This window comes from Echeneis naucrates, chromosome 19 (genome assembly GCF_900963305.1).
Source record: "Echeneis naucrates chromosome 19, fEcheNa1.1, whole genome shotgun sequence".
NCBI lineage: Eukaryota > Metazoa > Chordata > Actinopteri > Carangiformes > Echeneidae > Echeneis > Echeneis naucrates.
The window spans coordinates 8626115-8639687 of NC_042529.1; the positions used below are offsets into that span (position 1 = coordinate 8626115).

At 39.7% G+C, this 13573-nt stretch overlaps 2 protein-coding genes across 4 annotated transcripts; both read right to left on the reverse strand.

The window, feature by feature from the left end:
* Positions 1-141: 141 nt before the first annotated feature.
* On the reverse strand, positions 142-2342 carry LOC115060139 (cytochrome c oxidase subunit NDUFA4-like). The gene is made up of 4 exons (XM_029527979.1): positions 2187-2342; positions 1074-1162; positions 822-882; positions 142-622 (listed from the first exon to the last, which is right to left on the reverse strand). Exons 1-4 carry the CDS (start codon positions 2232-2234, stop codon positions 566-568), a joined length of 255 nt encoding a protein of 84 aa, XP_029383839.1. The 5' UTR covers positions 2235-2342; the 3' UTR covers positions 142-565.
* A 990-nt stretch (positions 2343-3332) lies between these two features.
* On the reverse strand, positions 3333-10592 carry LOC115060513 (protein FAM117A-like). Of its 3 annotated transcripts, none has more exons than XM_029528442.1 (8): positions 9908-10592; positions 8772-8917; positions 7979-8074; positions 7527-7643; positions 6677-6805; positions 6375-6561; positions 5796-5961; positions 3333-5208 (listed from the first exon to the last, which is right to left on the reverse strand). In XM_029528442.1, the coding sequence occupies exons 1-8, from the start codon at positions 10029-10031 to the stop codon at positions 4893-4895; spliced, it is 1281 nt and encodes a 426-aa protein (XP_029384302.1). In that variant the 5' UTR covers positions 10032-10592; the 3' UTR covers positions 3333-4892. The 3 variants fall into 3 exon arrangements, with proteins under 3 accessions (XP_029384302.1, XP_029384301.1, XP_029384303.1); XM_029528441.1 differs by having other exon boundaries at positions 6677-6808; XM_029528443.1 differs by lacking the exon at positions 8772-8917 and having other exon boundaries at positions 6677-6808.
* Between the last annotated feature and the right edge of the window lie 2981 nt (positions 10593-13573).

Sequence of the window (13573 nt, forward strand, 5' to 3'; positions counted from 1 at the left end):
CTGCATCTACCAGTCCCCCTGAGACAATCGTAGCACTTTGGTACTACTACTGGAGTAGTGTAAAGTCAGGTAGTGATAGTGATCCTATCATTTCAAATAAGTTTAAGATATATTGGCTGAAGTTTTATTGAAGAACTGGTTTTAAAAAGTTGCCAAGCAGACTCTCAAAGTGTGTTCTTGACAAACTTTTGCTTACAATGCAATGCAACACATTTTATTCCACTTGATCTGACAATGATTATGTCAAAATGCCATACCACCAAAAAGTTATAATGCAAATTTATGTAACCTGGAGACTGTGGTTGCAGATGGGCTTGATTTTGTGTCACAATTACAATGGATTAAAAAAAATATATAAATGCAAACATGATTAAAATTGTTTTAATGACATAACAGAGTGAAAAATAAAATCATAAATTAATAAAACAGGTGGTTCCCTGCTCTAATGAATGTAGCAAGCAGTGTGATAAAACTCTCATTCAGTGTCATGACTTTATTTCATATTTGGCAGAAAGTGCAAAGGCTCTTCACAATGTCAGAGAAAGAACTGTAAAGATGTGGTGATTTAGAAATCAGGCCTGTCCTTCTTCAGCTTGGAGTAGTCCATATTAACTGTGAAAAGCTGGAGACACACACGTACTGAGTCAATATGGGAAAGGGAACATGAACTTTGAGGCAAGATAACAGTAAAGATATGCCTTTGTCGTTTATGATCATAGGCTTGAGCTATAAATTGCCATACAACAAAAGAGTTAACATATGTTTAAGTTGATCTTAAGAGAATTTAAGTATAGTGTGCAAAAAGTGCAGAAAGCTATTACTTTGTACTGCTGATTGTACTCCAGCTTGTTCCAGGGCTCAGGGTTGTTCTTGCGGTCCCATCTGGGGAAAAGAGAAGAATACATTTCTTGAATGTGACAAATTTCCTTGAGATAATTGCTATTCCTAATGCAACACATATCTACAGATACAAGGTTTCACAAACATTAGGTATACCAAACTAGATCCACGGCAAGAATGTCTTTCCTCCCCCTATGAATTCATACTGGCTCAGATTCTTCACTGTTACTTACGAAACATCTGGATTCTTCAGAGCCAGCCGACATAAATATGTGAAACTCATGGTAACGCCACCACCGATGAAGATGAAGAGAGGGATCAGCTGATGGGCAAAGCACAAAGTGTCAAGACAACAAACACTACATTTTAAAAATCATGAATACACAAAGGGGGATGAAAAAAAAGGTCTGAAGCCACTTTCCCATTCGTTTAAATACGATATTGGGCTCAGACTTTTGGCTCGTACACTATTAAATCATAAAGGCTGATGTGAGATTTGAGAGGAGGATGTAGAATAGCATCCTGTCATAAGACTCAGATGATCAGTGTCATAGGTGAATGACAAGAAAGGGAAGCTCCACATTGTGTTAAAGGTTCAGCAACGTGTCTACTCAGGCCTCTATTTATAACCTTCACCCATTCGCCCTCTGTAAACAGTGCTCTCCACATGCATTGGCATGGCCGTCAGTCATTCCACTATGGAGACCATGCAGTCCGACTCTACGTGCAGAGGCGACCTACTCTCATGGTCGTGAAAGGAGGACCCGGTATTTGGCCCAGATCTTACACTTTATCGTGAAAATAACATTATCACATTTCCTTCCTCATCATTGCAGGTGGCTTCATTTTGCGGTCAAAGGAAGCTGCAGTGAAGATCTGAGGGCGGTGCAGAACGGGGGAAGTGTGTTGGCAAAGGGATAACACAGAGATGAATAACAGAATGAAAAGTGGATTCGGAACCGACATTTCATGTATGTGGATCGCTTTGTTGTAAATAACCCTCTATCGTGCATTTCTAAAAAAAAAAAACAAAAAAACAAAACATATATAAAATGGGGCTTTAGCTGTCAAGGAATTTGGCACAGGATGAAAATACCGCATACTGTTACATCTATAGTCAGAATTTTGTCTTCGTCTCCGCGAATTAAGGGAGACTATACATAATAATAATAATAATAATAATCACCATCATCATATGACTGCAGTGCATAAATAGGAAAGACAACAACAGACAGGGTAATAAATGACGGAACTGGCGCTCGTCCTCCAAGCGTTGGGCAAAGACACATTTCAATGTCAACGGGTTTTTCACAAATTCAAACTAAAACACATTATTCAGGACTTACAGCTGGGTGGCTCTTGAGCTGCTTGCCGACGAGTTTCAAGATAGACATCGCGGAGAATTCTCCCACCGACCGACCCCGTGAAGGAGAATATTTGCGGACCAACTGCGGCGGATCTCAGCGTTTCCTACAGGCCCGAGTGTACATGAAGTGCACACCGCCTCGCCTGCTGTCAGCCAATCGCACGATGAAACGACAGCAGCTGCACATCTGTACCCGGCTGGACTGGGTGTCATGTCTGAGGAAGCAGGTGCAGATCTGCAAGAAACCCCCCGCTTCACTGTGCTTTTTCCTGCCGTCATGTGAAAGGTCTTCATTGGTAAAAACACTGCAAATATTAACATTAAAACCTGGATGTGTTTTTTAAAATAATTTCGATCGATTTAAAATTCAAATAAAGAGACAAAACTAGATATCTAGTGGTTAAATCATAACACGAGCTTCAACTGAAGAAAGTCATTGTAGTTTTCAAGCCTGTTGTTAGTGTTGCCTACATTAAAAATTCCTTAACTATAAAAAGGGCCCGCCTTCAACAGAGGATGACCATGTAATATGGCTGAAAGCTCCAGCATTTGGGTTTGTTGTTATTATTATTTTTTTACACCATAAACCTTTTAATTCGTTGTCTCATTGCCACTTCATGGCTACATCCAACTCTCTGAGAGCAGGTATGGCCTAGTATAACTATTCTCCAGTTTAAAATGCAGAGATAAAAGTGTAAAAATGCAACAAGACTGTTGAGGAAATTGTTCAAAATGACAAGGCGTTATTTGCTCTATGGGTAAAATATCAGAGCTGCTCAGCCACCTTTTAGATGTAAGGCATTTTTGCTCTATCACAGAAAACATTACATTACTTTTTAACTGAACAGAAAAAATTTCTTCATAAATATTTTGATTGAGCAGCCTTGCAAAATCTCAAGAAGGTAGAAATGTGATGATTTAACAAATGAGGTGGAACAAGTAGTAGACATCTCTATGGTCTTAAGTGTTGTGGTTTAACACAACAAAGCAGCACAATCACTGTTATTGAAGCAATGTGAGGCAATGATGCAAAAACTGAACCCTCTGCAATAGTTTTTTTTTTAAAAGGTCATTTCACAATGACCTAACTCAAACCAATCACTGCAGACAGAGCAGACAATCAAGATGCACAACTTCTGACTAATTTAATAATCATAAAGACAACACATCAACCATATGTTTATGTGGACAGAACATAGAACCTGAGATAACAGCACATCCCATGCACGTTGAGGCATGTTTAGAAACAAAATGTGTTTAGATCCATCAGCATTTTACCAGAATACTAAAAACAAGAAGTTAGTCAAACAATGTGACAAATTTACTTTTCATCCTCGTGCACACAAACAAAACTCTTGTCAGAAACAACAAACCCAAGACTAATGTACGTTCCTCCATGTAAAACCCTCTCCTGGAAGTGCATAAAAATCCACCTGACACAATATCCCACATAACACCGGCCTCAATTATACAGACAGAAGGAACAAAACTAAAAGTAACTGTTATTTAGCTTATGTTGCAGGTAATTGAAAAAGATGTAGAAAATGTACATTGCTACTCTTAAATTTACAATGAAGTACAAAAAGTGAATATAAAAATAAGAATTGCGACTCAAAAGTAGCAGTTCAATTTGTGCAAACATGTCTACCAGAAATAAAACTATGTCAACATCAGCTTCTCAGCTTGGCAGAAGAAAAAACATCCTCGGAGAAACATTTGGGATGACAAATCTATACCACTAAAACTGGTTAGGTAGTCAACTAGGCTGGGAACTCTCAAAACTATCAAACATACAATCAAGCACACATCAAGGAATAAGTTTTATCCATTAACATTACTTTTTTGCAAGTAAACAATAAGACAAAAGTAATATCTGTACAACTTTTAAAGCAGGAATGTATGAGCTGAGGCCTTTAGGTATTGATGCTACCCAAGTCCAGCAAATAGAATATTCCCTTCAGTCTAAAATAACCCAAATGTGATTTCATTGTATTTATTTACTTTTAAATCAGGTAAACAGAAAAGTACCCAACTGATTTGTCATGCTTTCTACACCAGCAACAGCTCCAGGCTCAAGGTAGGTAAAATAAATTGAGGAGGATTGCAGATAAAAACAACCAAAATTAACCTAGAAGGGTTTTTCTTCCCTGATCCAGGGAACGGTTTTGGCCGGAGATGAGACACTGCAGGGAATAGTTTAAAAACCAGTGTCAAATGTGGTCTATGACGTGTTGTTTTGGGGGAAACAAATGAAATCTACGTCCCATTGAGAAGTCACTTATCCAAAAAAATAAAATAAAATAAAAAAATCACATCTAAGATGGAGTTGAGAGTACAATAATTGAACTGTCCTGTCAGGCTCTCATCTCTTACACTCAGGTTTGGCCCAATATTTATCTTTGGAAAATTATATGTCATAACCAACAAAGGTCTTAATTTAGAGACGTCCCAAACTACCAATGTATAAAGCATATCCTTTGGATCAGCATGATATTATTTTTTTTTCAATGTTTTTAGATTTTTTTTGTTTGCTTGTTTTTTTTTTTCTTTAGAAAGTTATTTTTTAGCTGTGTAGAAAAGGAAATGAAAAGGAACAGTCCTTTACCAACCTAAAGCAGCAAAACAAATCCATCTCAGAGGGCTGATAGATTTGCATTCTGCGTTTTCATCTCAGCAGAAAAGCTCTTCAGCTGTGATCAGATAGTGAGGTCCCCCCGGTGCTTTCTCCCATGACGGCAGCAGCTGTGGTGTTTGAAGGAGGCTCTGGAGCAGCAGCAGCAGCCCAGTTGCCAGAGGAGATTGCCTGGCAGGAGCTTGTTCCCTGGCTCAAGCAGCTGCCTGCTGGAGAGACGGCAAGGCTTCGGAACAACAGGTCCATGGAGGGCAGCAGGGGCTTCAGGAGGCTGACGGGGCAGAAGGCTGAGCCCCCATGGGTGGTAAAGTTGACCTTGTTGGGGTCCGGGCAGGAGGAAATGAAAGCTGGCTTCAACTGGTGTGGAGTGCTACACAATGAGAGGAAGAACAATGTGAGACTTAACTAACATCTATGTGTTTGAAATACTTTAAATAACTGTAACCCTCCAGTCAATTATATACCAAGTATTAATACACTCAGTACTGAGACACACTGCTGCCAACCCACACATAAAAAATAATGTTATGCTCTTATAGCTGCACTTGCACCCAAATTTCTCATTAAAAGTACACAAGATCTGTTAAAAAGGAGAAAGACACAGAAATGCATATATATATGACCGTGAAGGTGGATGTAGGGTTGGTGTGTATGTACTGATCACTTAAAAATTCTTCTAATGTCTAATTCTATGAAGAATCAAGTATAAAGTTAAACTGTTTGTTGATCGGTATTTACAATGGTCCTTAGGAAATGTCCAACTATAGCCAAACTTCTTTTTTGGTGTGTATAATTTTTACAATTCAAGATAAGTAACATGTCAACACACTGGCAAAAGCCACCATCAGAAGGCATTTCTTAGAGCAGAGTAAAATTTGTGTAGCTAGAAATAGAGAAGTCTGAAAAGTCTGTTTATTATGTTTAGGACAAAATCATTATAAAAACCAGCAACAGTACCTGGTCTCCTCCCACACTCTGACTTTTTCACAGCCCTCTGGTGGTTCTCTCTGGAAGCAGCAACTTTTGTTGGGTCCCGGTGAAGAGGAGATCAGCAGAGGGAGGTCAGCCTCATTCTGGGAGTTAAACGGCGACAAGACGCACATCTCCGCACTGTCCACTAAACCTGAGAGCAAGGACAGAGGGGGTTGTGATAAGTCAATCTGGGAAGACTTGTTACTTTTGGTATGTGAAATACAATAGCTATGCTCATTTAAAGTCCTATAAAAACAAAATCTTCTTTGGGCTTAGTTATAAAAAAAAAACAACAACAACAAATCTGTGTCTGAGCAGTATTATCATAATTTCTGTCAGGGGCATTAAAGACAATTGTAATTTTGTTCAAAAGGTTAAACAATTTCTGAATACAGGTTTAGACCTTAGTTATAACACAGTGCTGAGAACAAATTCTCTTGCAACTCATTGACAATCATTTTTCCTTTGCTTTATTTCATAGACCTTTATCAAACCAACTTATAAGAGATGATGTGCAGTCCTATTGGTAAACAAACTTATGATTGATGCTTTGTGCTGTCTAACCTTGGTGCAGGTCCAGTGGAGCATCTTCAGAGTTGGGCGGGGAGGTGGATATGTAGTTGGGTGAGGAGCAGGGTGAGGGGGAAGTAGAGGATGAGGACAAGGGTGTGGTGGTGGGATCACTCTGGGAGCCACTGCTGCAGCTCTGCAGAGGAACGGGGGCCCGGTGTCCATCTGGGACTTCAAGGAGCTGAGAAGCAGGAAATATCAGCGTTTACCCAGTGGTTAGCTCCCCCACTGATGATAATGAAACAACTCGATTTTCTGTTTATGTGGGTGTTGGGCACAGTGTGAATGGCAGATACCTCATCTTGAGGATGTGGTGGCTTGCAGATGAACATGCCTTCCAGCTCCTGGTTGAGGCCTTCCACACTGCAGCGCAGTCGAGGGACCAGTGTAGACAAGGGAGTGAGGGGGATGGGAATTGGCTGAGTCTGCTGAAAAACAAGATGAATAGAATTTAGGTTGGATTACAACTGAGGAGCAACACTTCAGGGGCTTTCTTCAATTTACTGTTGCTTGTCAGTTTCTCTGTCTTCCTCTTATTATGAAACAATGACTTTCGCATTAACCAATATTATTGTAATTACTAAATCAGATCTCAGAGCCTTCCTCTGCAGGCCCCAAAACTCATTCTTCATTAAATAAGCACTAAAACCAGATGATATGCGAGATATCATAAAATTTCACCAATTTCCACAATGACAATGAAAAAACTGCAAATCAAACAAATCATGATGAAACTTTAATAAAGACTTTCAAATTAAGTTTGTAACTTTTTTTTTGGGTTTTTCATCCCACCACACAGTGGTCTGAATCCACCTCAGCCCATTTAAAGAGGGAACACACAACAAGACAAAGTAGACCAGCTGTGCTCAAAAGAAGAAGTGCATATTTCACTCTGAAAAGCAGAACCACTGATGTAGTGGTCTTCCTGTTGCTTCAGTGTTTTACTTTGTGCACTTCCTGCAATGATCTACACCACTTATTTTCACCCATGAATGTAAATAAGTAGCAAGTCTGGAAACAGACAAGTCACGCAAGTAAAAACCTTAAGATGTTGTTGTCAGCTTCTCCTGAAAAAAAAAAAAGAAAATGTATACACATACCAAGTAAGCAAGGTGTGTTTATGGTGAGCTGATGACAGAAAGGTACCTGAGCAGCTCCTAGGTTACAGCTCCGCTGAGGGTAGCCTCGCTGGCGGTCTTTGTCATGCCCCCCTGAGACTGGAGGTTTGTTGCGCTGCTGCAGCTGTTGCTTTAGTTTAGCAATCTGTAACAGAAGGTTATTATCAGTCAATAAGAATGTACACGCAAATCCAGTCTGAGGCCTATAAATGTCACAATTGGCAAATGCCATCAAGTGTATGTTTGTGGGCATTTATACTTGTGACAAGATGATTATGTGCTGTTGAAATAGGGGCTGTGATGAGGAGTCAAAAACTGAAAACGTGCCATTAGAGATTGGGTCATTTGATATTCTGTTTCTCAATGCCATCAAAATATTTGTAGAAACTCTTTTTTTCAAAGAGTTTGTGCTCTTAAGCACTAAAATACCCAGTTTAGCAAACCTGAGGGACATAAACACACATGTTGACAGATATTGACCTCTCGCAGATGCTCAGCGCTACCCCATGATGCTGAGCGTTTGTGGGTGCTGCTTCCTTTCCTGCTCTGGGAGCTATGTGACCATGAGTCTGGGGTCTGGGGAAAAAAGAAACCACAATATAGTCAGCTGCTATAAGAACCAATACCAACAAAATAATACAGTAGATGACTAATAACAACCTGAGCACTGAATCTACATTACAGCTGTATTGCAATCTGAGCCTGTAACGTGTGGTGGTGAAGTCACATAATATGACAAGATCTCAAACACATTTCAACAAAAGTTTCACAATGATCACAGATAGGCCTTTCATGCTCTTATTATCCCCACCCACAGACACCCTCTTCACACTTGTCGAAGAGTGAAACAGCAGGAGAAACTGAAAAACAAAGAGGGGGGGAGGATGTGGGCAACCAAAGAGCAGTGGCGACTGCCTGCACACAGAGCAGAGAGGATGGGTGCAGCCAAAACGGCCTTGTCAGCTGACTTCAGGAACTGTTCTCATGGCTGTGGTTCTCACTGTGTAATAGCTATGCAAGCACCGGACACTCCCTCACTACACTCCATCTCAGAGCAACTTCCTTCTCTGCAAAAAGTGCAATCTAATCTTCCAACAGACATATGACTGATTTAGGGGAAAATGGTAATCTCAGTAAATATAACTATAGAAAAGGTAGTAATAAAAAAAAATGCTGTACATCCCATTAATTTCTTCGAGACAAAGCAGCCTTAGTTCAAACTTGCCAGCATTATGATGTTCACACTGGGGTACACTTTTCATCTAGAGCTGACCTGAGTGGATTTGTCCTTGCGAGAGAGGCTGTTCTGGCCCTCTGGTTCTTTGGGCCAGTGTCCCTGCAGGTACGGCCCAATGATGGCATCGAGAGAAACCGTCCGCCTGATGCCAGAGCTCAGCTGGTGCGATTTGGCTTTTCCAGCTGTCAGTATCAGAGACAACTTTACATTTTTCATGTGGCAACAAGTTGATTGTTTTTGATTTTTTTTCTAGTTTTTTGAGCTTCCATTATCGAGTGTAAGAACTGTTTGATTTTGGATCAAACACACAGTTGCAGTTTAAAGTCCTCAAATAATAATAAAAAAAAAACCTATACATAATTATGTCACATTAATTTAAATGGTGTAAAGAGTCATGCTGAATAATCTTTAATCTACGCTTTATTGATCAGGTCTTTGATAAACTGAAAATTATCAATATAATTACTAATTAGAACATTTCTTAGTTAAAGTCTGTCATCTATGAGGTTTTCCTGTTCTATTTGTCTGGTTTGATGGTATAGTTCATATCTTTGGGTTCAGAGTTACCAACTTGAAGCCATCAGCCGGAAACTTCTGATGGATTTTTTTTTTTTGTTTTTTTTTTTTTTTACATAACTAATAAGATAATTTCCATATTTATTCATAGTGAAAATAAGTTCTGTGGAATCTATAATTATCTACAATCATCAACAAAACAATAATTATTTGACTATAGCATCTGCATTACTGCACTTCAATACATTATGTCCACTTCATTTCTTTCTATTCACTTTAAATGACGTTGACAGTTACATTTACATACAGAAGAACAGAACAGCTCTAACAATAAAAAAATAATTGATGGTTGTCAGTTTATAAACTTAACTTTGTAAGTTGATAAACAGGTTGTATTTACTTCCACGTTTAACTTATTTGAGATTGGATAGTGCTACACGTTTCCTTATCTGAAGAGCTTTAGTTCATTATTAAGTTTGACTTTTTAAGTAAACCAAAAGTGACAGAAAGATGAAGATGAATCCAGTGGGAAATCGTGTTAGGCTCTATTTAACTGATCCACTGCAACGTTTTAGTTTTCCACATCATCTACCATCATTCTTCCACATTTACCAAAAGGACAATAAGTGTATGATCCCTGGCAGACAGGCTCATACCTGACTTCCCATCCCTCCGGTTTGATCGAGGTTTGCTGGCCAGCTGGTAGGGGATGGTGGCCTTGAGGGGCTGCGGACCCGGAGCAGCACCCCGGGTCTGTCCGACTCCACTTCGGCCAGACATGTTGGCCGTAACGAACCTGGGACCGGCGGAGATGAGATCCTGCCCGAGGGAGCTGTGAAAACACCGGCACCGGCTGGCCAAGTCAGCAGCTGCAGCTCTTCCTCCTCTGGGTGATGATGACTACTCAGAACCGTTACAAAAGTCAGCCTCGACTCATTGAAACAACCATGTCCGAGTAAATTACAACGACCAGCAACACTTAGCTCGACAGATGAGAAGTGACTAAGAGCCTGTGAGCAAATCCTCACCGATGACCAATACTTTCTTTTTTTTTTTTTTTTTTTTTTTTTTTTTTTTTTTTTTTGGTCGGGCTTGTGTGCTTCAGTTAGCAGCCTAGCAAGCAAAAGTTTCTTTGTGAGGATGTTGAGATATTTCACCCTGTTGTCGAACAAGGAAGCAGCTCCGGCTCGAAAAAGTCACTTTAACGTCAACTCCTCCGTCTTCTGAGCGAACCTGGAGGTATATTTCATTGTACTCCTCCGGCCTGGAGCTTGTTTTGGTGGCCTACAGCGTTGCGGAGCGGTCGCAGAGTCCGTGGCCCGTCGGCGCTGCTGCCTCAACGCAAACTCCAAACACTTCCAGCTCCACCACGCTGGTGTGGATTTAATTATGAAGGGGCGGGCCCGGCGCGACTCTCACTTCTCATTGGCTGAAATGGTCGCCCGCTTCGATCCTATTGGACAGTTCGCCATCAATCCGTCAAACGTCGGACGATGAAATTTGTCGTCACCGCCCCCAATTCATATCTCATTTTAACAGACAGCAGCGAGTACGTGAAGAAACACCATGTTTGAACATTCAAAATCTGAACATTTACTGACGTTGATACATCACTGACTGCTTTAAAAAACTTTATTAGTGGCTGAATTTACTGTGACTGACTGTTTTAAGCGAACTCTGATGGTGGAAAACGTGGACAGGTCTTGTAATCAAATAAAAGCAGGAATGCCACAGAAGGATTCAAAATAATGCACAAGTTGAAGATAAATAATTCAAGGATCTTAATGTATTAGAGTATATCAGAACATAATAATTGATATATTTTTGCGTTAATCATCTAGATCTGCAGAGTAACTGAAGCTGTGAAATGTGTGATAGTATGTGTAAGTATGATAATCACCCTGCAATTTCAAAATGGCAATACTCATGTAAAGTGTAAGTGAACTAGTATTGGTTGGAAGTGAAGTAATGAATCTTCCTTGTATGGTTTTGTACTATGACACTAAAGAATCTAATTGAATACTGTACTGAACTACAGTATATATTTGAGTTGTTGCACTGCGTTACATTTTACCCATGTAAATTAAGCAGCAATTGAATTGATTAACTATTTAAAATTTTCTCCGCTTGCCTTATATGCAGGGGTGACTTTTCATTTTAGCACAGGACTGAATTAACTACGCATTCCCAGACACCTGGCAGATTTCTGCAATCTATCCCAATGAGCATCAAGTCCACTTTAATTTTTGTCAGTGTTCTGTAATCATTACATGGTGATGCAATTCAGATGGTTGATTGATTTGAAAAGTTTGCACTACAGTACCTCACAGTGGGCTTTGATAAGAATTAGTGCAGACTTGATGGTCACTGTGCAGTGTTGCACTACTAAGGCAAGTGTCAAGAATCTGCTAATAAAGCTTTACATTACATAAAAGAGGGACTCAATGGAAACCTAACAACAGGAAAATATGACACCAAAGCATGACTTGAACTTCAAACCCTGCCATAATTACAGGCTTATTATTTTATCATACTATCCTGAGCCTCGCCTATTAAATCACCCCAGCTGGATGTGTGTGTGTGTGTGTGTGTGTGTTTGTGGACCATCTGGGTGGATTGTGAAGTGGTTTTGGGTGGTGTGCATACATGTGTGAAACAGTGTGCATTGTGGGAGATAAATGTCCAGACTGTGTGTAAAAGGGAGTGCCAGTGGTAGACCACGAGAAGGGGGCAAAGATAACATGAAATGCATTTGTAATGTCCCCACATTCAACCAAAATGTGCACTCACATATGGGGACCTCTGCCAATTCTTAGATAACACGCTCGTGTGTCTGGCACATCAGAATGGGAGGACAAGTGCTTTATCACAAAGGGGTGAAGTGCTGAACCATGTGTCCAGCAGCCTGCTCATCTATCTAGTGCAACAGCACCCAACAATTGATGTCACTTTCACAAAACAGCCGAAGACAAAGCCAGATAAGTAAATCCACCTTTGGACAATCTCTCAGTGCCCCTTCATTTACAGCTAGGCAGTTAATTGGACAGTATGTCGATCTGGAATGTGTCCCCTACATAATCCATTACCAACGTTTACCGAAGGATCTTTAGCTGCTGTTTGCTAAGCTCTGTGTATTTGTCTGTGCTAATGAATGAATGATTCTAACCTATGACCTCACACAGGCTAATTCAAACCAAGACGATGTCATGCTTCACAAAATGAAACTATAAAGAGAAGACATGAAGACAAAAGGTGGCTGAGGCAAAGGGTGAAAGTTTGTGCATTCGGTTTCTTAAACCTACAGGATATAGGAAAGTACTGTGATGTCAGAGCTAATTTTGTTCTGTTCTCATGTTTATTGTTTTTCTATCAGGGTTTCTTTTAATGCAATTTTCATTCCGCTTGGCAGCTAAATAAGAAACAACAACCATGACACATAAAAAATATGTATATGAACAGTAGTGTGCAGCCTTGCACACTTGTGTAAGGCTGGATTTCCAGGCACGGGGCCACTTCAGGGCTAATTATTCTGACACACTCACAATACAAATGTGTGACAAGTAAAATGTTACATTCTCTGGATACAGATGTTAAGTGCACTGAAGGCAGAGATGATCCAGATGGGATGGGCATATAATTCATTTTTGAAATTCAAGAAACACTGAAATACTGCACGTATTGAAAAGTTTGATCTGATGATGAAAAAAAAAAAAAAAAAAAAAAAAAGAAACGATAATTGCCTATACCAAACTTGGTAGTTTCTAACAAAACTACAAAAGTTAGGGATCGCTAAAGTCATTGGCATACATGCTTTGGGGACCATGAATGTATGTACAGAGTTTCATGGTAATCCATCTAATGTTAGTGCAGTGTTAGTTCAATTGATTGAACGACAACAAATTGCACATTCAGTACATACCAACTTTTCTTGTTGGAAAAAAAGGCAGTTTTATTGCAGTTTTAAACAACACAACATCTCCAAACTCTCAACACTGCATCAAATTGCAATTTACATGATGGTAAAATGATCAAAGTAAGTATGTCATCAAATGAATCACAATATAAAAGGAAACAATCACAGGAAAGAAAAAAAAAAAGAATGACACATACGCACATTGCACATTCACTATTTCTCTGCTGCTCAGACTACTTTATCAAGCCAGGTTTGTAGAAAAAGACAATGAAAACATTCAAGCTGCATAGTCACAATGCATGGTGCATTTGTATGCAATAGGTATTATGTCTGTTTGTTTATGTTGACATTGTAGTGCCGCTGCAAACCTCACTAGCCTGACAGCTCTTGTGTCCTATAAACTGCATCT